The sequence below is a fragment of the Amborella trichopoda genome, chromosome 13, assembly GCF_054954075.1.
Source record: "Amborella trichopoda isolate Santa Cruz 75 chromosome 13, AtrichopodaSantaCruz75HAP2 v2.0, whole genome shotgun sequence".
NCBI lineage: Eukaryota > Viridiplantae > Streptophyta > Magnoliopsida > Amborellales > Amborellaceae > Amborella > Amborella trichopoda.
The window spans coordinates 46210370-46237895 of record NC_142348.1 but is presented as its reverse complement, the minus strand read 5'-3'; the positions used below and the strand labels follow the sequence as shown (position 1 = coordinate 46237895).

The 27526-nt window shown below is 37.6% G+C and overlaps 1 protein-coding gene across 7 annotated transcripts in view; it reads left to right on the top strand.

Annotated features, from left to right (window-relative positions):
• The first annotated feature begins 410 nt into the window (after positions 1 to 410).
• LOC18442667 (putative ubiquitin-like-specific protease 2A) overlaps positions 411 to 27526 on the top strand; it is a 48420-nt gene continuing 21304 nt past the window's right edge. For 4 of the 7 annotated variants that reach the window (XR_016046791.1, XR_016046792.1, XM_088854823.1 and 1 more), the window contains exons 1-10: positions 411 to 529; positions 696 to 872; positions 6685 to 7040; positions 7105 to 7216; positions 7333 to 7385; positions 12652 to 12849; positions 13008 to 13086; positions 13366 to 13474; positions 21971 to 22054; positions 26719 to 26850. Coding sequence is in view for 4 of the 7 variants with exons in the window: in XM_088854823.1 (XP_088710949.1) it covers positions 478 to 529; positions 696 to 872; positions 6685 to 7040; positions 7105 to 7216; positions 7333 to 7385; positions 12652 to 12849; positions 13008 to 13086; positions 13366 to 13474; positions 21971 to 22054; positions 26719 to 26850 (1352 nt within the window). In the remaining 3 variants the exon portion in view is untranslated. Of the gene's footprint in view, positions 530 to 572; positions 873 to 6684; positions 7041 to 7104; positions 7217 to 7332; positions 7386 to 12651; positions 12850 to 13007; positions 13087 to 13365; positions 13475 to 21970; positions 22055 to 26718; positions 26851 to 27526 lie in introns of those variants that run through there. The other 3 variants (XM_088854824.1, XM_088854822.1, XR_016046793.1) reach the window with 2 other exon arrangements.

Genomic DNA, 27526 nt, shown 5'->3' with positions numbered 1-27526 from the left:
ACAATAATAATATATTTACTAGGTTGCATCTAAATACTATTCAAACATTAACCATCTAGTTGCATGTAATGTATTACGCGAGTAACATATTTAACATATAATATATTTCAAATTAAATGAGTTGGGGTGTGTTATGTCTAAATTGGATGACTCGGGGCCTTGATATGTCATGGAGTTCAATTCTTTTTTTTGGAACTTTGAGTTCCGGTCAATATCACACTTTGAACTACTGAATTTAAAATTTGAAGGAATTTAAAATTGGAGGGATATGAGTTATCTTGAAACTTGAAAGCAAATGATCTAATTTTCCTTTATTAGGGTACATATAAAAGGCGTTTTTTTTAAGACGTCATTGAAGACCAGGACTATGCCGGGACAGGTAAAGTTGAATTGTGTGATTCGAGAGTGATGGAAGCGTGAATTTGAGAGACAGAGAGAGAGAGAGTTGATGAGAGAGAAAGATTAGGGAGAAAGGTGATGCGAGGGGAAAGTTTCGTTTCGAGTTTCCCACAGCGCCAGAGTTCACCAGGTCCAAGCTTCTCTCTAAACCCTCTCTGCAACGCATATGACTCGAACTCCGGTGTAGTAAACCCTAATATCGGCATATTTCTTCCCTTTTGGCACCAAATCAGTTCCGGTTCGCGTTGATTAACGATTTTATTGTCCATTTACGGGAATCGCTCACTTAATTGCATTCCATGCCCTATTCATGAAGAGGCGCGGTCTATCTCTGGAGAAGGATTACTCTGTTTTCGAGTTCAATGACGAGGCTGTAGAGCAGCAATCGATCAAAGTCATGGGGAAATACGCTTCTCATCATAACCCTAAGGTCGATGAATCTGGTGTCACCAAGTACCAGTTCCTAGAATGTTGTAAGTTTCTTTTTCCTCTGAATTTACTCTTTTTTTTAGCTTTCCATTTTTTTTTTTTTTGCATTATTTTCTTTTCAACAGTATCTGATTCAAGCATTTTGTTTTCTGGAAGCGAATAAATTGAGCCATTCATCGTATATAGGATAAATTAGTTGGGTCATTCTTCGCTAAATTTTAGCCTTGCAATCAAAATGTCCCTCAAACTAGGTTCTATTTTTTGTTGGATAAAGTAATTAATTGGTTAAAATAGATATTATTGGTTTGTAGCTTTAAGTTGTCAGTAGGTGTTATAAATCTATTATTGTTTTATTGTTGTTGTGCATCTTTTTTCTTCTTCTAATTCATGTTTTTGTTGTTATTATTGTCCTTAATTCAAGGTTTCAAAAGACACTAGGTGGCCCCTAGGTGGCCGGCTTGGTGCCTAGCACCTAAATGGGCGCCTAGAACCTTCGACGCCGTGTGGTGAAAATTGTGCAGAACTGCAGATAGATGCATATATGTTCGTTCCAAACGCACATACATGCGTATATTTATGTAAATTTTGCAATTTTTTGCATTTATGTGTTGTAACTAACACCTTTTTCATACAAACATATCGCATCCTAAGAATAAACATGTTCAAAACTTCAAATCATAAAAAAATTAGTGAATTTTTTTTAAAAAGTCCAAAGTGTATTACAGTATGAGTCTCCAACTTTCCATATTCTATAATGACATGGACTCGAAGTCTTCAACAACTTTACAAGAGTTCCAAACCACTATTCTAGATTTTTCTTGCAATGTCAGATTTTTTTTTCCCAATTCATAGAGATCTCAAAATCAATAGATTTGGTGCTTAGATTCCGAATTTTTTTGACTTGGGGGTTTAGTATACTCCCAAAGGGCTCTAAAGAAAAAAACGTGGGTAAAAACTAACCCCAAATGTACCCTAGGGGCACTTTATTCACAAAAAAGGCGCATCCCGCCTATGCCACCTAGGCGGGTGCCCAGGCCTGGGTGTGAACCTTGGGGCCTACCAGCGCCTACCGTAATTTGAAACATTGTCGCTATGGTCTATTCTACATATGTTAAGCCACAATTAAGGGTAGTGACCCAATTTCATTCAACTTTTTTAGGATCCCATGGCGAGGGATTAGACGTTAGGGTAGGGTGCTTATTGAGGCGCCTTACAAAGTGGGAGCTTAAGATATTCTATACCCTATGCGGATGTGGGCAGATTATAGGAGTCGTCATAATTGAAGTTCATAATTTTCACTTTTGTAATTGGGATATATTCATGAGAATAGTTTTAATGGGATGAAAACCTCACTTTGCTTTATGCTTTTTTGTTAGACATTATGACACACACTTATGATTTTTTCATACCATTTTAAATCTATGCAAAAATTTCTATTTCACTCATGTATAACTTTGCTTTGTAATTGTATTTTGCATTGATATAATGGATGAATGCATTCCATGTATTCTCACAAATTTTGAAGATTATAACTTGACTAGAAACCTAATTTGTAATCTCAACATTTAGGAATTTGTTTTTGGAAAAAGAGTACACTTACCAAAAATGTGCATTGCACATACCTCTTGCTGGTCGTTGTTGCTGTTGTTGTTATTGCTATTCACGATTCATCACACATTTAAGATTTGTAGGCATTGGCTTGGCTGGTTTGATTGATGCATGATCCTATGATCACTTTGTTGAGTGCTATGACCTTAGCTTCTTTTGCATGTCTGGAAGAGCTCAAACTTTATTCGTAATCATTGACAATTATGATAAAGATACCTCTTATGTTTAGATATGAGTAGATAGATTGCCCTTTTGCGAAAATCAATGGTTTAAAGCTCGTATTTGTGCAGTTTCTCGAAAAAAGAAGAAGCTCATATTCGTGTAGGGAACTGAATAGAGACTAAGCCCGAGCTAACCGGTCTGACTCATCTGAGTCTCAATAGGACTCTGTTAAGTCTATGAAAAAATAATATTGTATGCTTGCGAACTGGTAAGACTTGGGTGGTTCCTGAGGTTTTTTTTAGCGGGACTTGGTGCAAATTACAACAACACTTTACAAACATATATGTTGACAATACCCCTGTGATATCAACTATAGATGGATCACGTGCACTGATAGGGGTTGGGGCATTTTTGTTATTTGTTTGTATATAAATTTTTTTATGGGGCCTAAGTCTAGTGAACCTCTTCCAAGTTTCATCTCAGAAGGATTTGTTAAAAATCAGAAAATGAGAAGTGATCATATACACTACTTGGTGAATGCGCCCAAATTGAATTTGAGCCATTTGGCCAATACCATTGAATTGGCTCGCCACCTCATTTTGTCTCTTATGTGTGTGTGTGTGTGTGTGAGGAGTGATTTTATGCAACAGTTTCATGGTAATTTTATAAGACTGCACCTTAAAAAAACTGTTAGGGGCATTTTCTTTGACCCCAAAATTTAAAATACATCATTTCCATCTTAGCGAACCATCTCTATTTTTTTTTAGAAAAATGCATTATAGTTTCTCAAATCTCTCACTGAAGGTCGCGATTCCAATTCCAAACCTTGATTTGGCAAATACTGATTAAAAATCTTCATGGAACCCTTTTCTGTGAAGTCTAGAATCCCGATTCCTTATTTTAGGAATCTAGATTCCAACACTTATAGAATCTCGTTGCAATATATATTGATTCTCAATTCCGCAATTGGTGAATCTCGATTCTATACTTGTTGAAACTGGTTTCCACATTTACCAAAATTCTCTTCTTTTTTGAGAAGTGCTATTTAGAAGTTTTCAAGGTATCGAACTACTCGAGCTCTACCTAGACACTCAATACTATGTTACAAGGTGTAGTCATCTTTTTTGGTATGAAATTACCAATAGAAACCAAAGTGGTGGTCCAAGTTCTCCATTTAATTCTTTAAGTATGCATTGTATTGATCCAATGGAGAGATTGCAACTCCAAGATGTTAGAAATAACGTAAACATGCATGTTAGTCAATGATTGACATTTAGACATGTATTCTTTCCCTCTCAGTTCTCTTTAGATTCCTAAGATGTCAAAATTTTGATTCTATAAATGAAGGAATCTTCGCTTCCAACTAGGTCGGAAACTCAATTCCAAAGTGCTAGGAATCTTGATTCCATCTATGTAGAGATGTCGATTATATTTTTGTTGAATCTCGATTCCTGAAAATAGGAATCTCGCCCCACAATTCCTCTTGTATGGACGTCGATTATGAAAACAGGAATCTTCGAGCCATCGACGATTCTTAAATTGATTCAGTTTCCGAATCGCTTCGGATAACTATGAAATGCACCCTTAAAAGTATTTATTTAAAGACAATAAATGTAGGCCCTCCATTTTGATGGGACAGTAAGATCTCGGCTTTAGGTAGACTCATTTTATTCCAAATTTTATTTATGGTTGTTTCATCACTGGATGAATAATTTTAAAAAAGAAAAAATTGGTTTTGAGTTCTTAAAGACCTATATCTCAATGTGTACCAAATGGACAGTCTAAAGTCATTGTTGGATTGAAATTCAATTTGACCTTTTATATGGTGGAAATTGATTTTTTTTTTTTTGGAGTTGATTGTTATGATGAATATATTGTATGTGTGTTTGCAAAATTTTGAAATACACCGATGCCCTTAACATGGTTTTTTTGAAGGAGCGATATGTTTAAACTTTACCCTAATTTCTTTAGGTGCCCTTATCATTAGCAGCCAATGAACAATTGAAATAAAAGAAATTAATTTTTAGTACTCAAAGGTTTATATCTAAAATGAACTGATGATATCCAACAAATTTTCTATCTCCTAAAGAATTATTTTTTCCTATTTATTTTTAATTGTTCATTGTTTTCAACAAAGTGTATGTGCAAAGTGCACGGTCAAACAAGTCCCCTGGATGTGTTTAAGGGACATGTTTTTTAGGATTTGTTGGGAAGTGAGCTAATATTGTTGAAATGAGCTCATGGATGTATTCCAGTCTTCCCCTTCAAATGACACAGGTTTGTATATGTTCTTAGCAATTGAGTTTCATACAATTTGTTAGCAACTCCGTGTTGTCGAAGAGAGAGAATTAGGTGGAGAGAAAATAATAAAATGACAACTAACTTATTCAATATTATACACAATTGGTCCTGTAAAATTCAAATTGTGCCCACCAATTATTATTTATTCCTTGCGTATTCATATATTGAAACTGATATAACAATTTTTAGAAGTACTAAAAGGTTTGTATAAGAGAATAGTGTCCTACATTACTTTAATATAAAATTTCATATGCAATCCAAGGTACAATGCAATGGAAATGAGACAATTACTTTCCATTGAGGAGAGTATGACAATATTTCTATATTTTGCATGGGAAAGCATGTGACATTGAACTTGGGGGTAGCATGCATAAGACAAATAGGCCAGGTGGAAAAGGAATGCTAAAAATCCTGGCTGAGAATAAGTGGGCCAAGTAATTGGCTGGCTTCACCAGCTAACTTGGTCGTGTCAACTTGAGTGTTTCTGGGTTGACTCAGGAAAGTTTTGACTGCAATCTTAATAACCACCTCCCTAATGACCCCGGTGTATAAATAAGTGACAATTTGCTTACTAAGTAGTCATGCATAGGATAAGTGACAGGGAAGACATGAATGGAAATTTGATCCTTCGAAAGAACATAAGGGTGAGAAAAAGTAACTGTTCGCCAAATTATCTCGGAAAGTGATGCTCCATTTCAATATGTCTGGTTCTATCGTGGAAAACTAAATTGGAAGAAATAATGATGCCGCTGGTATTCTCCCTATGCAGTGGATCGTGAATTGTAACTTGAAATGGCAAGATCCAAAAGCAACATCCTAAGCTACATAATCTCATCAGAAGCTGGTGATTTTCGTATTCCCCAATCACACCCTTAGCTTAGAAATCACATCGTGTTTCTTAAGCACAAATAATAAGCTTATCTCCCACGAAAACACTTTATCTTTTGGTAGGTCGATGAGTATCATGAGAATAAACTTAATTTGATTCTACAGAGCTATCAACTGACGGTCTGATTGGATAACCACAAATAATCTACTTTCTATATGGAGGGAATATATCTGATAAACCTCTGGAGCTGCAACCATGTGGCTCTATGATATTGAGCAAACTAGTTTACAGCTTGAACGACATGGGGTATTTCTGGTCTGGAAACAGCAGTGTAGAATAATCTCTGATAAATGTAGAGTGATCCTCAACTGATTGTGTTTGTGGTGTAAGATCTGCAAAGGTCACTTACCACCATGCATTGAAGATTTGATGGAGTTGGTATTTTAGTCTAAGGCAAAATTAAAATGGACCAGCATATTGGCCTCTATGTCATACAATTCTTTGTCCATTAATTTATTTTTCATGTCAAACAAATGGTTGTTTTGCACCTTGCGCTCCCAGAATATTATCAATCTGACATGTTAATGGGGCAGATTTTGGGCTTTAATAGAGTACCTTCTGAAGTTCATTATTGCTATTTTCGATATTTGTGGACTTCGGTTGTCTTCCCTTGGGTTGTTATGCCAATTATACATGTACTTATTCTGTCTTAGATGGATATGATGTGCATCCCCTTACTTTCTGCCAAGGCTTTCCTCAAGTATTCAATACTTGTTCTGTAGTATTTCTGTGATTAATAGTAGTGTTTCTTTCCATTATGTGCTCGATGTTTCCATTCTTTTTTGTTTTGTTGATGTCCACCATATTTGCATGCTTGAATTTGAAGATCACTTGCAATAATATTGTGTCTGCATTTTTTTCTCTCTCTAATTTTCTTGTATTTGTTTGTTTGGTAGTTTCCAAAACAAACAATGCTCCACAAGCAGGGGTGCATGATGGATGTTGCTTAGATTTCATGCCAACTGGTATTAGTGAAAAGTCTGGTCCTTCAGTTGTCTATCAGAATCATGAACTGTATACTGTGAACAAGTCGGGATTGAATGGTACATGTGAAGAAGCATCTCTCGGGTTGAAGGACATATTAGTAACTTCCTCTCAAGATATCAACGAGGCAGCTAGACATACTATTCAAGGAAATTACGAATCCGGAGTCTTTATGTCTCGAGCAGATTCTCTTCCATCGGAGTTCTTAGGCCTTGAAGTTCCTTGCAAGTATCCCAACCAAGTGAAGGATACACCACTACAAGCAGAGGTACTTAACTTTCCCGAGAAACTTATTTCTAGTCTTATTCCTTATTTGAGTGCTTTGTTGTCAGGTCTCTCTGGAATCTTTGCAGGAAAATTTGGTTGATGTGGCTTCAGATGGTGAAGGAAGCTTAATGAAAAGTTCTGTTTCAACTTCTGATTCCAATCTTTCGGGAGATGAAGGTTCTTGGATGCTTTTATGCTTTTCGATAATTAGGTTCTTGCATGTCTTGTTGCTTGTTTAAGAGTAAGTAGTTTGAATTACAATTTCCTTAACAATTTTCATCTTTTAATATCAGGAGTCATGGAACCTTCAACTTCAGATCATTGTTCGAGTGGTTATTGTGATAAGGTGAGCATTCTCGCTGGCTCTTCTTTTTTTGAGAAATATTGAATTTTGTATTTTTAGTAAAGAATAGTAGTATTTGTTCAAAATTGAATGGGGGCAAAAATAAAAATACGTATGAAAGAATAAAAAGATGTTGTAATGATCTGAGGCTTATTAACTAACCATCCTAGCATCGCCTTCCTTTGCTAAGGCATCAGAAACCACATTTGCCTTATGCCATGTATGCTTGAAAGAGACCTGTAATTGCTATGATTCGTAATTACTTACTCAAACAGCTATTCTAAATGCCAAGGATGGGTGCTTCTCTTGAGGTGCACCTAATAACATTCATTGAGTTCCATTCCCTTCAATGGAGGGGCCCCAATGGCAACCATATAGTTTTAGGTCCTCCAACACTGTTGTAGTGTTAGTTGGGGCCTACCTAATAATATTTCGATGAGTCCCCTTGCACCTCAATGGAGGGACCCCAACTACAATTATAAAGTTTGAGGCTGCCTCTGCCTTTGTGGAGTAAGTTGTCCTAATAGAACCAGAGAAAGAAAGTGAAAGGTCACCCAAATTGGTTCTGTAAATACCTCGAACTCTTGCAGGGCCTTGCGTTGCTGAAAAAGCACCCATAGAAGTTGAGTTAAATGGCTCCCGGTGGTTGTGAGCGACCATGGTTTTAAAATGCGGCCGCATAATGCGTTATCACTTATGCTCCGGCAACCACATTGCATGAGGCCGCATATGTGCTCTGGAGGGATGCGCTCGCATATGCCATGCATCCCTCCGCATATGCTGCCACATCCTGCATAGCTCGCATGGGGCGCATATTGGCCAGTGAGTGATGTGAGAAAAAGCCACTCGAGAAGGGGTATTTTTGACTTTTTAATCCCTGAAACAGGGGGGAAAGGGTTTTCGATAACCCCCCCCAAACTACCAAAAGCAGCCACATCCGTGGCCTTTAAATTGATCAAAAAAAAAAGTGGCTGAAATTTATTTTTTTGAAATTCTTAGATTTTCGTCTTGGTTGATCTTTGGTTGTTGATTTTGTTTTTTTGGGTGTTGATTTGAGGAGATTCTAGCAAAGTTTTAACAACAGATCTTCATGATCTGTCAAGGGATAGTGGATACATAGTTACTCTTTAATCTTCATAGACTTTTAGTTTGTATTTTGTAACGTTGAAGATTGTGGTTGGAAATTTGTGATTATGGTTGAATGATTTATGTAGCTAGTTTCAAGTTTCTAGGTTCTACTTTCTAATGTCTTCTATGATCTATCAGGGGTTAGTGGATACAGAATCCTGACAACTGATACTTTTGGAGTTAATGAATAAATTAAATACTTGCTATCAAATAAATTATCTCCATATTTTTTCCATGCATTAATTATGTTTTTAGATTTTTTAGAGTTTTTTTTAATATTTATTGGCCGCATCAGGGTGATGCACCCGCATCTGGACCGCATCGAGCCTCATTGCCGCATCGGCTCCCCCAACGCATTGGGCCACATCCCGCATTTTAAAGCACTGGTGGCGACCACTTATTGTATCTCGGAACATCCATAAGCCTTGTGCCTTGGTGATGCCCTAGTTTTCTATAAAATCCAATGTAGACCAACCAACAAATCCTTTGCTCGGCCCCAAAGATAACAATGTCTTTAATCTGGTCCTCACCCAATGCTTGCAAAGATTCATGAGTTAGCTCAAGCTAGAAGAACCGAACGGAAGTTAGAAAAGCGGCTCACTGAAATAGAGTGAGAATAGTTGCCAGACATTTTCTGGTCACACTCACTCCCATTCAAAGAGAAACAAGACAACAGCCATACCTAGGCAGCAATAGGGCCAGGATGAACAAGTGGTCCATTATTTCCTTCTCTTCTTTACACAATGTTTTGGTTGGGTAACGGGATACCTTTCCTCTTCATCTGGTCTACGGTGAGATCTTTCTTAGATATGTCTAGCCAATTGAAAGCCTGGATCTATTGGGGTGTTGGGGGGGGGAGGGGGGGGGGGGGTGTGCTCCAAACCTTGTTAGATGTCAGAGTTGGCGGGGGGGCGCTCCAAGCCTTGTTAGATGTCGGAGTTCGAAAATAGGTGTAATTCAACTTGTTGCACATATGGGAAGCCAAGAAAATACCCAAGGAGAGTGGGCCTCAAAGTATTTTGTCCATGCTCACCTCCAGGATGAATTGATTTTAGAGCAAATTACGTATGGACACTTTTGGGGGGAGTCAATTATCAAATGGGCAGTCATTTGCCCGAAATTATGAGCATCACCTTCTGTGCAGTATTTTTTTTTCCTAAGTTGCCCTCTGGTCCGGAAATTCAAATATCGGATAGAGGGAGTGCTAATTTTTGAAGTAAAAAAGCTGTCCGGCATTTCAATTGCCGGACAACTTTCCTCATTTAAGTTTTTTAGTTGTTCGTAGAAGCAATGGTTTTTTTCGATTGGAGGTTGGGATTTTGAGGGCTAGGTTTTGGACGAGGATCTTGACGAAGGGCATGGGTCCACGGTGTTTTTCAGCTATTTTTGGATAAAATTTGGAGAGAGGAATGGAAAGAAACTAGAATTAGTGGCTGGTTTTCTACGAGTTGGGGAAAAGAATTGGGTTAACGAGATTAGGGTTTTTTTCTCTGGAAAGTATTGCAAAGGCCTAGATAGAAGCTAGGATTTACTTGTTCACTTTGAATAAAGCTCAAAAATAGAGTTTCACTCAAGTTGTATTAAGAATTGAGATCTTCTTTAATGGCCAAATAAGTTGCAGAGGAAAGACACATAGCCTTCTTGTCTGGTTCCTTTCACGGAAAAAGTTGCAGAGGCCTTGGAATAAACACTACTTATTGCAGAAAAGTACCCCATGTGGCTTCAAGGCAATTGAAAGTTGCCGGAAAGTTGCTGAGGAGGTTAATTTCCGGTGAACACTCTGCTGGAAAAGTCACCGGTGAGCGAGGTTTGTTGTAGCATAGGGCTTATGAAGACTAGATCGTTAATAAGAAGGGTTGCAGTGAGCAAGGTTTGTCTGGTCGCTCCTTTGCCTTTGCACTTTCTCTTGCCTTCTCCACTACTGTTTCTCTCACTACTTTTGCTAGAGTGAGAAGAGGAGGGAGAAGAAGAGGGAGAATTTTTGTTGGTGCTGATTTTGTTGGAATGGCTGGTTGGGTTTTGGTTAGAGGGAGAGGCCATTTGCAGGGAGCAGAGAAAGGAGGTCTTTTTGTGAAATGAGGGTGCCTCGTTCTGAGAGAAGAGTAGAGTTGTCTCTCTATGGAGAGAAAGGGCGGTGGTCATTGGGGGTAAAGCTGTACGGCAATTGAAATGCCGGACAGCTCTTTTTCTTTTAAAATTAGCTCTCTCCCTGTCCGGTATTTGAATTGCCGGACAAGAGGGTAACTTAGGGAAAAATTGCCGCGCAGGGGAGGGGGTGATGCTCGTAATTTCGGGCATGACTGCCCTGTCCGTTTGGTAATTGACCCCCTCAAAAGTGTTTGTACGTAATTTGCTCTTGATTTTATTGAGTAGCTCCAAAAGCACTGTCATGTCCTGGATCTCCATAATCATGAAGGTTTTTTCTAAAACTCGGTGGCCAAAGCACTCCCCCAAGCTTTACATAAGATTGTGCTATTGTGTCATTGAGGTGAATCAATCAGCTAGGAAACATGTGTCTACATGCTGTCCCTTGCCCATAGGCCTCACACTATCTAATTTGTTCCCCTGATTTTGTCACGAATTAAGTTCTACATATAAATACTCTTTGAGCAGTGGCTATGCTCCTCCAGGTGGTGAGGCTTGAGCATTTGTCTGACCCTTAGATAACCAACCCAACTTATCTAGCCGAAGTTTTCCCTGAATAACCTCCTTTCACGGATGACCTTATTAACTGCAAGTTGCTGCTACGACTTACAAAGAAGGGCAGGATTGCACTCATTGAGGGTTTTTGTTTTAATTTTTATGTTGATTCCTAACCTGCCATTCCTCTTAGGTTTACAAAGCAGTTTTCAACTCGTGAATAAATTTTTTGTGTTCCCTCAGAGCCAGACCATAGGAAATCTTTCAATAGGTGCTCTAGTCTTTCAAGAATAGACATAGGTAACCTGAAGATAGACATTTTGGCTTTGATAAAGAATCCTGCCCCCTAGTGATAAGAATCTAGTTTTCCACGTTCTCAACCTCCTCTGTGACTTTTTGACCATTGCACTGGATTGTGCCTTCCTCATTTATACGTAGTGGCAAATTGAGGTCTTGTTTGGTTAGGGATTCAATCTGGCACCCCAGCTTGTTTGACATCATGACAAACTCACAGCCCATCATTTATTCTCGGTCAGATTTATCTTAGAACCCTATAGACATATCGAACGACCTAAGAAACAAGTGAAGGTTGTCCACTTGCTGATGTTCCCTGTTGCAAAAAACCAGGGTATCATCAACATACTGGAGGTGGGATATTATGGAGCCACTGCTAGAAGAGGGGAAGCCTAAAAAAAGGTTTTGGCTGTAGAGGTTGGAAATGGACTTGCAGAAGATTTCCTGCACCATGGCATAGGGAATAGGGGAGAGGGGAGGTGCCTTGGTGGAGACCCCTAATCGAAGGGAAGAATCCTGGGGGGACGCCATTAATAAGTTCTGAGAGGTGCTGGGAGCCAGGTTATCCATTCCCACCCATTAACAAGTACTGAGAGGTGCCGGGACCCAATGCACCCTGAAATCCTGTTTCTCCATTGCCACCGAACCCTGTACGCTCTAAGACCCAAGCGAGGAAATCCCACTGTACATGGTTTTAGGCTGTAGCTTATTCTTGCGTTTTTAGAATTCTCCATTTCAATTGTTGTTGTTCGCTTTGCTGTAACCCTCGAAAATCTCGTTGGTTAGTTTCTTCACCTTTCTGTTTTGAATGCATCGGCAGATGTATATTGGGTTTACTGATCACTCAGAGATGGATCAGTTGCTGTCATAGAACTGCAAATTACAGAAATCCCTTTCAATTTTAATTTGATCCATTTGCTGAAGTATTTTGGTTCTTGAAACAAAAAACCATCGACAATGTACTATGAAATGAACAACGGCAACTTTTTCTACTTCTTGGCATGTATTCTTCCCCTATTCTGGTGTTCCATACATTTGGAGCCCAATGTTGTTATTTGCAATTTCTAACTTCTCTTTTGTTTCCCTAAGCTAGAATGTAACACATGCTTTTCTATAGTTGATAATTTGTCTGTGGCTTATTGATTATTTTCTTGATTAAATTTTGGTTATTCTGTGCCTTGACTGGTCTTCCTGGTGTAATTGACAGGGGACTGAATGTTCAGAGGTTGCCTTTACATCTGATTTTGTGTTTTGTGGGAAGAGACACTACCAAGATCCACGGTTGACTTTCTTTTCTGAGTGTATTAAACTTGAGGTTCCTTTTGCTAATGGAAATGATGCAACTCTTAGCTGGAAATGGGGGCTTCTTGATATTTTCTCAATTGAGTATAACTGGGTCGAAAGTGTAGGTTACACTGTCCCGTATTGTCCTGTGTGACTTGGATTTGTTCTATAGAATTTTGTTTCTGAGTTAGAATTTTGTTTTTCTTTTTTGGTTAGAATGAGAAACCCTTGGATGGATTGAATAGTGGAAATTTCATTTCTTACATGTTGGTTTGTCAGGTTTCAGCTACTTGGCTCAGACTTCACTTAAGCCCCACAGCTATGACGGATGGGGAGAGTGTATGGGATGCTTCTGGTGGTGTGTTTTCTTTTTCTCTTGGTTGCTGTTGAGGCTAGTTAAATAATTGTATTTCATTTGCAGTTTGATAGTAATAAGTGGAATGCTTCTGTTGGTGTATTTTGTATTTCTGTTCTTTTAATAGCTTAAGGTGAATAATGGATTTTATTTATGCCGTTTGAATGTTATTAGTTGCAGAGCTGTTCTGTCAGTTATTATCCGTTGTTTGCTTCCCTGCTTCTAGTTCCATGTTAATTGTGTTGTGAGAAAGCTAGTGACCTGTCAATTTTTTTGACTTAGGTGTTGTCAAATTGATATTCGCGGTGAATGATCCAAATTGGTTAGAGAAAGTGCACATGATTACTTTTCTATCTGACAGATACAAAGATATTTGCAATGCTCCTTATGAGTAAGTTTTCGGAATTTGATCACCATTTCTTGTTTCCTGATGCTTCATTATGCAGTTTGTATATCTTCTACAAAGTTGTGCTGGTCGGGTCACTTCGAGTATTTTTCACTTTACAATTGGATTATTTTGTAACATCGCATGTACAAGAATACAATGTTACAAGAATACAATGTTACAAGTATTAGTATTTTTTTATGAGAGACTAATTAATGTTTTGGAAACAAAATTGTAAACCACATAATTTTAATACGAGGAACTTTTATGGAATTTTGATATAGGGAAATCAGTTCTGCGTGTTCCCACGTAAGTGTCATGATCATAGTTTCATGCATAGATCAACCAGGGCAATGGCATTCTGTAGTTTATTTGTTGTACCAGTTATTCTGTGGAAGCTGTCGTTCTTTTAATAGTATTCCTGAAACTTGATTTTCTGTTAGCGCTGTTTTCTCAACTCTATTCAGTTTCCATGTGAGCAAATGTGTGTCCAGGTTTGATTATTGATGGTTAAACTTTCTCATTGGCTCTGATGGTGCATATTGTTTTTCTCTTTATCCCTTTACAAATTCTATCTTTATTACGATGCTTTTAATGTTAATATTTTTGGCTCCCTGATGTTCTTGAATCTGGGTATGCTTTAGTAGGTCTTTAATATCCATATGAATATGCATACTTTCTGTGCTTTATGCCTTATATTGATATGAGACCAGAGATAGATCTCAGCGTTGATGAATACCATTGATAGATTTTGGTGGTTTAAGGATAAAATACTTTTCCAAGTTTAAATTCTGTTCCCATTCTTGTCATAGCCCTACTATCCCAATTATATTTTGGGAAAATGTCTTTATAATGGTTAAACCATGCAAAAAACCAATGAGGTGGTTAAATCAACAAATTTACCAACAAAATGGTTACTTTAGGTACCCCACATGACTTTCGGGAGAAGATGCTCAAGTTGCTCTTGTTCAAGTAAGGACATTTTGGTATATGACAAATCACTTGGGCCAAATTACCTAAATACCATTACTGGTTCTGAGTTCCAAACCCATAACGTGTTTTCATTAAAAAATTTTTTTCCGGTTTTGGTAAGCACAATAGGGGGGGCATTTTGGTAATTTAGCTCCACTTAAGTCACTCGAGCCTTGATATATAAATAACCCTACTTGTTTTGGGTTCTAAACTTGAAACAAAATTTTTTAATGAAAAAAACATGTGTCGAGTTTGGAACCGAGACAAATAAGGGTATTTAGGTCATTTGGCTTGAGTAGCATAAGTGGCCTTATTACCAATATGCCCTTACTTGTCCAGGATTACAAGCTTAGGACAAATGTAGTTGGGAATTTTCTAATAATGCCCTCACTTGTCTGGAGTTCCAAACCTAGGATAGAGGTAGATAGGCATTTCTAACAAAATAATTGAGGAGGTTCCTAAGTGAAATGATTTTAAAAAGAGACCACTTTATTGGCCAATTAGTTGATTTAACCACTATATTGTTTTTTTGATGTGGTTTAACCATTTCATTGATATCTCCCCCTTTATGTATTTTTTCTGGGACTCCCTTACTATTGAAATCCTATGGTGCATGTGTATATAGTAAAAAAAAAAAGTCGTTTGTTTGTTTAGTTATTGAGATTTCTTCTAATTTCACCCTATTTTATAATGAACATATATATGTAAGGGTCTATTTTATAGCACCCTAATATCCTTATATCTTTGGATATTATAGAATCAAATATATTTTAGATCTGAGAAGTTTATGAGCCCCGTTTGATATAATTAAATCATATCCTTTAAAATTCAGATTATATAATGCCGGTTTAACCATTTCATTGATATTTCCCCCTTTATTTATTTTTTCTGGGACTCCCTTACTATTGAAATCTTGTGGTGCATGTGTATATAGTAAAAAAAAAAAAAGTCGTTTGTTTGTTTAGTTATTGAGATTTCTTCTAATTTCACCCTATTTTATACTGAACATATATGTAAGGGTCTATTTGATAGCACCCTAATATCCTTATATCTTTGGATATTATATAATCAAATATATTTTAGATCTGAGAAGTTCATGAACCCCATTTGATATAATCAAATCATATCCTTTAAAATTCAGAATATAATGTATCAGGGGGCATTCCATTTCTCCATTCTAATATTTGTCTACACCCTCTCTACTTCTTTATCCCCCAGCCTCCTTCCCAACAATCTCTCTCTTGACATTCCCATTGTCGTCTCCATGTCTTTGGTGACCTTTATCTCACCATTGTCATCTCTCTCTCTCTGGTCTTGACCTCCCAACCCCTTCTCTCCAAATTGTGTGAACCTAGAGGAAGAAGAGGAGAAAAGATGAGGGTATGGATCCCAAAAACACAACACCTTTCGCCCTATCTCAAGTGGGGTCTCTCTCTCTACAAGAAATGCATTGTGTACCAACCTTTCTCTTTCCCAAACCCTGCTTTCTCCTCTTTTCAAGAAGATGGTGAGTGATAGGATAAAGGGAGATATCAAGTGAAGATTTCTAAGGCTTGAAGATGCCGAAAGAAACTGGAAGAGCGAGGTCGCGATATTCCAGTAGACCTATTTCATGTGAAGCTGTTACGGTCCGTACTCCAGATTCTATCATCACTGCCCATATAGCCAATTTGCAGGTTAAATATGTATGCAAAGCATGCTATTAATTGTTCTTTTCTTCACAGCACTGCTCCATTATCAATCAAACCTAACACCATTGGTAATACTTGTATGGTTATTGGCCATACGAGGATGATCCCACATGCTTTTGGTGTCCCTTAACCTCCAACGTGCTTGACAACCATTATTAAAATGGCTATAAGAAACCAAGATTCTAAACTTATTGAGTAGACATGCTTGGTAACATGGCCACGGCTAGAGAGTTGTTAAATGAAACGCCTCAGAAATTTAGTTCATGTAAATGCAGGTTTTATCAAACTCAATAAAATTTTTGAAATAGGGGTCGATAGTCAAATAGAGATAATAAAACTTATATCAAGATAATAAGTAATTAAAAAATGTGGAAAGCTAGTTGTGCCTTTTATTCATATTTTCAAAAATTCAAAGATAAAAATTCAGTTTTGTCAAACATACCCTAATGTATATAATATATTCTGATCAGTGATTAAAAAATCGGTGATTGGGAATCGTCCAAGACCATTCTGGTTCTTGGGCTGAATCAGTCTTTTATAGTAAATAATTTGTTATATGAATTGATTTTACTTAAAAATTAAGTGAGTGTTAGTGGTTAGCATGGGCCTCAAATGAAATGTCCGAAGTTTGAACCCTGGGATGTGCCCCTTTCTTTAATATAAATAACTTTTTTTTTTAAAAAAACACAGATGTTCTAGGGATCAAACCTTGACCTTTCGGTAATCACCCACAAGCTAAAACCAATACAATGTTGCAATCTTTTTGGTTATGACATGCATTGCATGCTATCTTAGCTTTTTGGTTTTGTCGGATCCCTGATCCGGATCGGGATCGGTGCGTGGGGGATCCACCCCACATATCTTTTTTTTTTTTTGTCAACATTGATTACGATATATGATATCATAGGGAACTCACATATTCTCCCGTAATGTGAAGTTGCTACACAACAAAGCCCCTTTCTGAATTGGCTCTATTACCAAATGACTTTATTTTTCTCATGGGCCCCCAAACATGCTTTTACAAAGTAGTTTTAGACGAAAATGCCCCTACGCTCTTGTTTTCAAAGTAGTTTTAGATGAAAATGCCCCTACGCTCTTGTTTTCTCTCTATCTTCTCAAAACCTCTAGTGATTCTATCTCTAGAAGCCTAACTCCAGCACTAAAGTCAGCAGAAAATCCCCCAGTCAATCCTCTCTCTTCTCTCTTTATCTATTCTCTCTCTCATCTTTCCCCAAGATTCTCAAGTGAAACATGCTGTCGAAAAATCATATGGCCAGTTGTGTTCCCTTCCTTTCATTGGAGATGTATCATTCCTATCAAAGTGCCTATTGCTCTCCTCACTGTTTCCAAAAGCGAACCTCCCAGCGCCTAGGCCTAGGCGGATATCCTTGGGCGCCTGCTCGAACCCGCCTAGGCAGCTGCCCAGGGCCTGCGCCCCACCCAGAGGTGGAAATGTAGCTCCTTGAGGGTATTTTTGGGTCATTTTTTTAATACTTAAAGGGGTAAAATTGTGGGTTTTAGGTTCGTTTGAAACCTAAAACCCATTAGAGGCTATTTTAGAGAGATAAAACCCCCAAAAAAAAAAAAAACATTTCTACTAGGCCGCCCAGGTTCTAGGCGGCCGCCTGGGTGCTAAGCGACCTGGACCCCATGACTGCCTAGGTGCCGCCTAGCACTTTTTTATACACTGACTCTCCTTATGTGTCTTAGGCCCTAGGGTGACTTCTAAGAGAGAAAGATGGCCTTTGATGGGGTGGTTTTCGAGGTAGGGAAGAGAGAGAAACTAGAGTTCTTGCATCTTTTGTAGGGTGCTAGGATTTCCAAGCTAGAGCTTGGTGCTGCAATTAAAAGGAGGGGTGCCGAGGGCTTATGTGTACAGAGGGATCCGGTAGCAGGTGTGGTGGCTCCATGAAAGCCCCTGCAAAGGCATTTTGTGATCTGCAAAATCAAGCTAAAACGCCTCAATTTTCAGGTGCCATCATCATCAAGCAATTGGATGTGTTCTTTCTCGCTCTCTTCCCCCTTATTTCTTTATCTATTTGGGTTGTTGCTACTCTCTTTCATTCTCTCGAGTGGGTGTGGTGTTATTAGGATTGGGGTGAGTGGCAGTGTTTTAAAAAACGGTCTGCCCAGTGCCTAGGGCCGTAGGCCCCTTATCGCTTCTTTAAGTCGCCCAAAAGGGCAAAGGAGGTCATTTTAACCCCCAATATTGTATAAATATATGATGGGGTCCCCAAAGTGAAAAAAACGCCCTCGATCTCTATGCTAAATGTATTTATGAGAATCTAAAGTAATTTATGAGAATCGAAAGTATTTTTTTTGGATTGAAAAAGTTTCCTTTTCTCATTGAAATTATTTTTAGGGTGTTATTGGAGGTTTTATGGTTTATTTTGTGGTATGGAATATGGAGAATATGAGAGTTGGAGACCTTACATTGTGTATTAGACTTTTAAATGTTTTGTACGTTTTGAAATTTTGAACAAGCTTATTCTCAACCTGCGATATGTCATATGTTTGTATATAAAAATATATGTTGCAATATTTTCAAATGCAATAAATTACAAATTGACACAAATATATGCATAAATGTGTGTTTGGACAGCAAATACACGTATATATCTTAAAAATTTGTACTACAGGACGCCCGAGGTTTTGGGTGCCAGTCCGGTCGCCCTAGCGTTTTTTGAAACCTTGGTGAGTGGGGAGTCAAAGGCATGGTAGTGAGCTTTTAAGAGAGGAGGTAATGAGGTTAGATTGTAGAGGGATAGAGAGAGATAAGTAGGACATGTTGGTTTGTGCAAAAATCAAAGCTTGAGTTGGAGGACAGAGGAGGATTGGGAAAACAATGGAGATTGGGAATGTAAACAAAAGTCTCCCCTCTCTCTAAAGATTGCTGCACTGCTTGGCACGGTGTAAGAGAGAGAGGGGAGGAAATAGAGAAAGAAGAAAGAGAGAGAGGTAAAAGGAAGGAACATGGAGAAGGAATGGGGTCGTGCAAAATGAGAAACAAAATGTATGGAGGCCGAATCTGCCTATCCCATATATTTACTGGTGGAGATGAAGAGACTGAAGAGAGATCTGCACTGTGAGGGAGATGAAAATTTTGGGGGCAGAGAAGTTCTTTTACATTACAGGGAGGTGGGAATTGATTATCTGTTTTGGTGGGTGTTTGAGAGGGCCTAGCCAAGAGTGAGAGAAGACAAAAAGAGAGTAGAGGATGCTAGAGATATAAAATGGGAGAGTACAAGGGAGAGGCTAAAGAATTGGAGAGCAGAGACATTTTTGTCTAGAAGTACTTGAAAAAAGCATGTGGGGGGTTCATGCTGGAAAAAAATAAATAGTAATACGGTATTTGGTGATAATTTGGTAGTGCTTATTCATTAAGGGGTTTGTTGTTGAGTACCTTTATCTTGGGAGTATAGTGTAACTTCTGCCATATATATTTATATATATAGATATATATGAAGAGACTACAAAACACTAATGGGCAAAATGAATAGTATTTCGCCTATAGGCACGGTGCTGTCCGATTTTTTCGGACGGCGTGGATTAAAGACCGTCACGGACATAGCATGTCCGTGGCGGTTCGTCACGGATATAGCATGTCAGTGACGGGATTTTTTATGCAAAATTGATGCAAAAAATATACGTGGACCGCCACTGCTCCCGTAGGTCCGTGGCGGTTTTTAGGAAAAACTGTAGCATGTCCGTGGTGGGGGCGAAATACTGTAGCAATTCGCCTTTAGACGTTTTTAAGACTTTTCCATATATATATATATATATATATATAATGTTATCACACGTTTAGAAACCATCTTTGTAGCATTTGTTTGATCCCAAATTTTACATAGGCACTCTCTTCATCTCGACAATGAACCCTAAAAAAATAGGATTCATTTTGCACCTTACATATGGTCAAAATGAGCCCCCATCCAATAATGAATCTCGACCATCCGTTAGATGAATTTTAAGATCTAGGGCTTTGGGAACTCAAAATCGGTTTTTTCTTCTATAATATTGTTAATCTAATTATGACAAAGCCATCTACAAAAATTGGAAGAGGAAAAAGTTCCTTCTAAGGCATAGATCTAAGTATCTTACCAAATGGATGACCCATATTAAGTAGGTTAAAAAAACACTTTTTAGGGAACCTTTCTTCTTCTTTTTTTTGTGATTGTTCATCAAAATGAAAAAAGTTCAAAAATTGGGGTCAAACCAATGTTCAAGAAGACGGGGGCAGCCGCCGAGATGGTTGGGGTTCTCAACCACCTAGGTGGGCACCTAGTAACCTGGGCAGCCACTTTGTGGAGAGGCAAGCAAATATTACTTTGAGAAAGCCGCCATGGTGAAATTGGTAGACACGTTGCTCTTAGGAAACGATGCTACAGCATCTCGGTTCAAATCTGAGTGACAACATCCTCAAACGCCAAAAGGGACACAACAAATCCTATAATGGATCCCATCAAAATAGAATTCAATTTCTTATTTCTATTCTAGAAATGAAGGACCTCCTCCTTTTCCTACACAATTTTCTTATGATATTCGTGAATCGTGGCTTTATAATCATATATATATTCTGGGGGTGCCCTTAGGCCCCTTCTAAACATGTGAAGCGCTCTGGATGTAGGGCAAAAGATGATCCTTGCTCCCTCATCTAACAACTACGTGCTGATGTATTCTATACTTTATCGAGTTGCATTGCCTTGTTTGTTGACGACCTTGTATTCTATTTCTTTTATATTTCATGTTTTAAAATTTTGTGAGTAGTTCAGCAGGGAATGGATCCCCTAACTGTGGTAGGAGTGGAACTAAAGACATCAGTTTGTGGTGCCCCTCCTCCCTTACCACCTAGCCTTGAATCCATTCCTTTATTTTTTCCGTAGATATCATGAATATAACTTGATTTGTCTTAGTAAATATATGAGCTGCATCTTGTCATATTGTGTTTTGGCCTTTAATTATTTGTCTGGATTGTCATATGGAATAAACTCAGATATGGTTTGATGATCCTTGTGAAATCAAATGCTTTGGGCCTTCAGTGATCCCAGCAAGATGGTTTTCCTTGCCTGTAGAAACCTTAATGCCTTGGTTTTCACACTAAAATGTTGCGTACCTTCAATATTAACTATGTACACATGTATAGTACTTGTGTGCAGTGAATTAGATATATGAATTGTACATTCAGCACTCTGATTCTTAAAGTTTGCGATTGACATAAGGGGCCTACCATTTAATTAGCCTTGTTGGTCTTGGTGAAACTTCTATCATCCAGGCTACACAAGGTGTCTGGGTTGGCTATTTCCCGCCACAGTGGTTCTTGTGGTGGAAGGCAAATCCTTAATAGTGCTTTTGTCGTTCACTAATGTCTTGACTTGAAAACCCCAAGGTTTCCGGGAGTTATTTGCGAAGTAAACTTGGGAAAAGATTGTGATCATGTCCATTGGGCTTTTGTCTATTGTATGCTCCATCGAATGGGTCTTGGGGAGAGGTGGGGGAGATTTATGGCTGCCTCTTTCCCTGTCCCGTTGTTCGTAATTTTGATTAATTGAACCCCTCTGTGGTTTTCTTCAAATGCTTTAGTGGCCTCAAGCAACATGATCCCCTGTCTCTGCTTCTGTTCTCCACAGTGGCTAACGTGTTTTAGTTGCTTGTCATGATTCTAGACTTTTCAGTCCCATACTTTTCTCTCTTATTTTGGTGACATGGATCTGAAATAGCACTATATATTTGACTTGTATATTTTGTTGCATGTAAGTGCCAATATCGATATATATATTTTTTGAACATTATAGTTAGCAATGAATTTGATGAAATCCTTTCTCTTCCTTTTCTTATTTAGTTCGGATTGCAATAGCGAGAAGATTAATGACGATGATTCCATGGGTATCCAAGCAGAGATGAGCAATAACCCGTATTTAACTAGGTGAGTTGGGCTAGTTGCGACATTCTTTTATATTTTTGCTCTTTTATTGGAGGATGAAATGTCTTCAGCATTAGTTTTATGCGGCATGTCTTTCTGGAGTTCTCAGTGATTGAAATCGATTCTTGCTGCATGTTTCATGCAATGCATCATGGTGTCATTGCTGGTTTTCAGAGTTATGATTCTCATGGCTACATATAGCTGTTAAATCTCATTTCAGAGAACTAATAGTTTCCCATCTGTTTTATTCCATTCCATTATGCACATGAACTAGGGCCTCATCTTTCCTTTTTTTTGTTTTCTTGTTTGTTGTCGAAACTTCTCTCTCCTTAGTTATTCCTGTACTTTTACTCATACTCATAAATCTGAATATTTTCCTTTATAGTCTTATTCAGTGTTTAATAACCCAGGTTATTTCCATGAACCAGCTAGGATACAAGGCAAGCCGACTCGCCGAACACCGAATCAGTTTGGAGAGTTTTTTCTTAGAAAAAGCTGTTTTTTAAAATGAATATCCACTGTTTTTCTAAAGACTTGACAGACCCGGCAGACTTGGGACAAACTCAAGACAGACTCGGATTTGACTTAGTGGGTACCGAGTTGGAGTCGTCAGGAGCCAGCAGGTCGCTGGTTCCAAGTGACTCGGGCAAGTCCAAGTTTGACTCGTTGAATTTTCTTTCACTGATCTTGTGCAAGATAAAGAGACGTGCATTGCATGATGCTGCCAAGTTTGCAATTACATGGAAACTAATTTTTTATTGTTCAATTAATTGAGAACTTATATATATATATATATATATATATATATATATATATATATATATATATATATATATATATATATATATATATATATATATATTTATTCCCTGATTTGACTCATTTATGTTCACTTTTATGATTTTTGATCAGTTTTATATATATTAATCTACGCTTTGTTATCTAATTTTTTCTCATTTACTATTTATTACAATAGTTGTTTAATCTTTTTTCATTTTTTTGTTTCTCATTTAATTTTTTTGTAAGTTAAATATCATCCCTCTTATTTCTCCCTTTTTTCTTTAATTAATAATCAATATGATGGAGGCCAAAATTAATCCTTTTTTTTTTAATTCAATTTTAAACGATGTATATTATAATTTTAATTTTTTAAGGATTCTAGGGTTTTATAATTTTTTGTTTACTTCATGAGTACTACTCACAAGTAGTGTTCACGAGTACTGTTCATGGGTACTGTTTATGGGGTACAACTGTCATTCCGAATTTTAAGTTTAAGTTAGGAATATATAAGGTCAATGTATTATTTGTTTGGACACTTTTGTAATTGAAACGTTAAATTATAATATATAAGAGATTATGGGGCCTTGAGAGGGTCATTCCATATAATTTTTAGAAATTGAAAGCTTAGGCTTTTGGAACCCTAGCTTGGGGTATGGATAGGTTTCTTCTACTTGTACTTGTATTTGGCTTGTTCTTTGTTTATTTTTTGGTTGCCTCAAATTCTTCTGCATTAGATTGGTATCAAAGCCGTTATCTGCACGAGAGTGCTGCAGCAGTGTACAAAACGTAATGTGGCAGGTACGAACAATACTGTAGCATCAAGTTTTGATAACCTAAGAGGGGAAGCTACAATGGGATCTAGGGTTTGCTGATATTTGTCAAAATTTTGCCAAAACAACGTATTGCTGATTTCAGCAGTTTTTTATTTTTTATTTTTTATTTTTTTTATGATTATTTGCTGAGGTTTTGTGATTTTGGTGAACTCATTGCAGCGAGAAGTGGTTAGAAGGGGGATTTTCATGGATCCGCTCTGTGATCCTAGAGATGACATAACTGAGGAACTTGAAAGGCAAGCTCAACAGCTGACACAGCAGTTCACGAGCCTCAATAATGGGCTAGACGATAATCTTGCAGCCCAAGAGGATCTCGAATGTCCTTTTCAATGTTGCGTTCTGCGTGGGGAGTCAAGTGTTAAGGATAGTGATAAAAACCCTAGACATTGGGAATCTAACTCTAGGCTTTTTTATTTGAAGGATGAGATTATTGATTTTGATACAGATTGCATCGAAAATCATTAAGTTATAGATTGGGATTCACCACCATTCTTTGATACATACTCTGATGAACAACAAGATCTCTTAGGAGATCCGGTTTATGATAAGGATCAAGATGATGATGAAGATATTTTGGGAGAGGGTACAGAATATGGAGAGAAGGCAACAAGAGGACTAATCCAAATCATGGCCTTTGAAGATCTCATTAATATCAAAGAGAGAGCATTTGAAAAATTTAGGGTGTTGGAATCAGAGAAGGGCATATGAAACGTGGTCAACTCATAGACTGCAAATTGTGACCCTGATTATAGAAAGTAAGGAAAGGGATATTGAGAAAAGCTCTAAAGACCAGAAAATTGAGTTTGAAGTTTCCTACATGATTTTCAATAGGAGTTCAAGTAGAGCCGTATTTGATAAATTTACATAGATTCCTCAATATACATATCAAGATCCGTTTCTTGAGGAATTCTTCTTACCACAAATAATATTTGAGCTGACGAAGAAAAAGAAGGTTGAAGAAGGCGGTTTTGATGGTGAATTCATCTTAGCACACTTCAAAACTCGATGATGAGTTTTCTCCAACCAGGGGAGAATGATGGAGCAAAATATTATTCTTATTTTTTAATTTTATTTAATTCCAAAGGATATATATTATAGTTTTAGTTTAAGGGTTTATTATGATGTGCGTTCTCCCGCTTGGGAAGGTGCTAAGGTGACCCACCCTCCAAGTGCAATGAGGGTAGTTTTTTTTTTAGTTTTCTAAGGATTCTAGGGTTTATTTTTTTAGTTTTCTACGGACTCTAGGGTTTTATATTCTTTGTTTACTCTTGAATTTTAAGTTTAAGTTGGGATATATACGTCAATGTATTATTTGTTTGGGCACTTTTTGTACTTGAAACATTGAATTATAACATATAAAAGATGTGTAGGGCCTTGAGAGGGTCATTCCACATGATTTTTGGAAATTGAAAGAGAGAAAAGCTTAGGCTTTTGGAACCCTAGCTTGGGGTATGGAGAAGGAACCATAGGTTTCTTTGACTTGTGCTTGTGTTTGGCTTGTTCCTTGCTAATCTTATTATTTCCTCAAATTCTCCTGCATCACAATGAGATGGGTTTTAAGGTTAGTTCGTTATTATCCCTTTGGCCAATCAATTAAGAACTACACAATCAAGACAATTGAGATAGCAATATAATATCTTCCTTTTTTTAAGGTGAGAGCGATTGGGGCCAATAATGTCATGGGAAAGATGTTTTGGCAAATGCTTAGAGGTAGGAGTCTTGTTTTCCATATTCTTTTTATTGAGGTGATTTAGGAAATTTAAGAATTTTAAAGTAGTAATTCTTGTCGGGAGAGATTTTAGGGAAATTAGATGGAAATAGGAGTCATTAAGAGGAATTTAATAATCACACCTCCATTTGTTCTCCCTTTGCATGATGGATTTCTAGAGCTCATTGATTATCATAGAAGATATTTGGAGCCTGTTCCTTTCAGAAATTATGACGGGTAATGTGTCCTCTTTCACTTTGGAAGGCATATACTTCAACACAAGGCTTCCTTCAGGAAGTACCTTTTCCATGGAATGAAAGCGACCATTTGGCCTCTTTCGTGAACCCACTTTATGATTTGGGAGGGAGCCATCAGGCTACACTCTGTGCCCCGACCTGGGGGGAGAGATGGTAGTAATGGCTTCTTACAGCAGAGGCCCCTATCAACCCTTGCTATTTGCCCATTCTTGGGCATAGAGATCCATGGAGGAGCAGAGCTGTTGCCCCCTTGTCTTTATCAATAAGGATCAAATGAGGTCCAAGTACTTATATTAGTTGGTAGCTCTTCAAAAATTAAAGTTTCCTAATCAAGCAGAGCTAGTGGCAATTTGGTTGGTGGATAAGAGTTTTCGTCATGCCTCTTGGCATTGCCTTTTTTTTTTTTTTTTAAAGGGTGTCCTTTGAATAACTCATGTTGATTGTTGTTTTAGTCCTTTGGATTGAGATTTTGTTTCTTTTAATTTTTTTCTTGATATGCTGATGACTTTTGAAACGTAGCCTTCTTCATGGTTCCTGATTTCCCACTTCAAGCATTTAGAGTTGCCAGTTACTTTTATTTGTTATTTATTGATTTTTTATCCCTACATTATACAAATTATGTAAGCAAGCTTCATCATCATCATCATCCAAACTTTTATCCCAACTATTTGGGGTCAGTTACATAAATTCTATTACACCATTCTGCTCTATAAAGGGCCATACCCTCAGTCAGACCATAGGTCATCATACCTCTTTTCACTACTTTCATCAATGGCCTTTTGGGTCTTCCTTTTTCCCTTTTAGAGCCTTCCACTTAAACCAAATCGCCATTCCTAAGTGGTGGTTGATGCTGCACATGTTCATACATCTTATCACCTATTAGAGCTACCCCTAATTATTCATTGCAAATTCTTTCCTTTCTTGTATTGCCACTCAAATTATGTAAACAACCTTATGCTTGGAATACCTCTAAGCATAGAAATTAGGTCAATGGACTTGTGATTTCTTGTTGGTTGTGCATCGCATATGGTAGGTTTCTATTTATGTTTCTGATTCCTTCGTATGTTTTAACATCTTTTAAATTTGTAGGTGCAATGAGCCTTTTGAAGATCTAGTTTATCCTAAAGGGGATCCTGATGCGGTATCTATTGGTAAGAGAGATGTTGAATTGTTACAACCTGAGGTATTTGTCAACGATACCATCATTGACTTTTACATCAAGTAAGTGGTTTCAGTTAATTTTATGTATTTCATTGGATTATGCTATTTCTTGATCATATTTGCTTATGCTTGTGGACAGTTGCAACTCACCTTTGGTACTGCTGGATACAATTTTAACTATCTTCTTTCAAGAAATGTGGCTTTGTATGTCTGTTGATAATATCCAGGGAATAATGCATCATCTTTATTTAACTATTCTCTTTTAAAAAGCTAAGTACTGCCTATTTTAAAATAATAAATCAATAAATTTGATTTATTTCTTATTATAATCTATGATCATACTGCGCAATGACTGCTGTTTAACTTTAAAGAGCTTGCAAATGCTCTCAGTTGCATTTGTTGTTTCAATATTTTAAATCATTTTCATTTTCTGGTTTCACCTCGTCATCTCTACAAGTGCTTTGGTATGTAGGAGTAGGGAAAGGTTTGGTGTATTGCAAGAACTAATCGTACATGCCTTTTCATTCTCCTTGGCTACTCAAGTTTTTTATGCTATGGATGGGACAGTACTCTTGCGCATTTTAGAGGGGGACCTTGTAGACGTACTACAGGAAATAGCACAAGGGTACACCGAGCAATTTCCTGGATGTGACTAAGGATGCGGTGTAGGGACCATTGAGTGACTCCCATTCCCAACGTTTGTGCAATGGCTCCCGAGGGCAATCTTTACCGGATC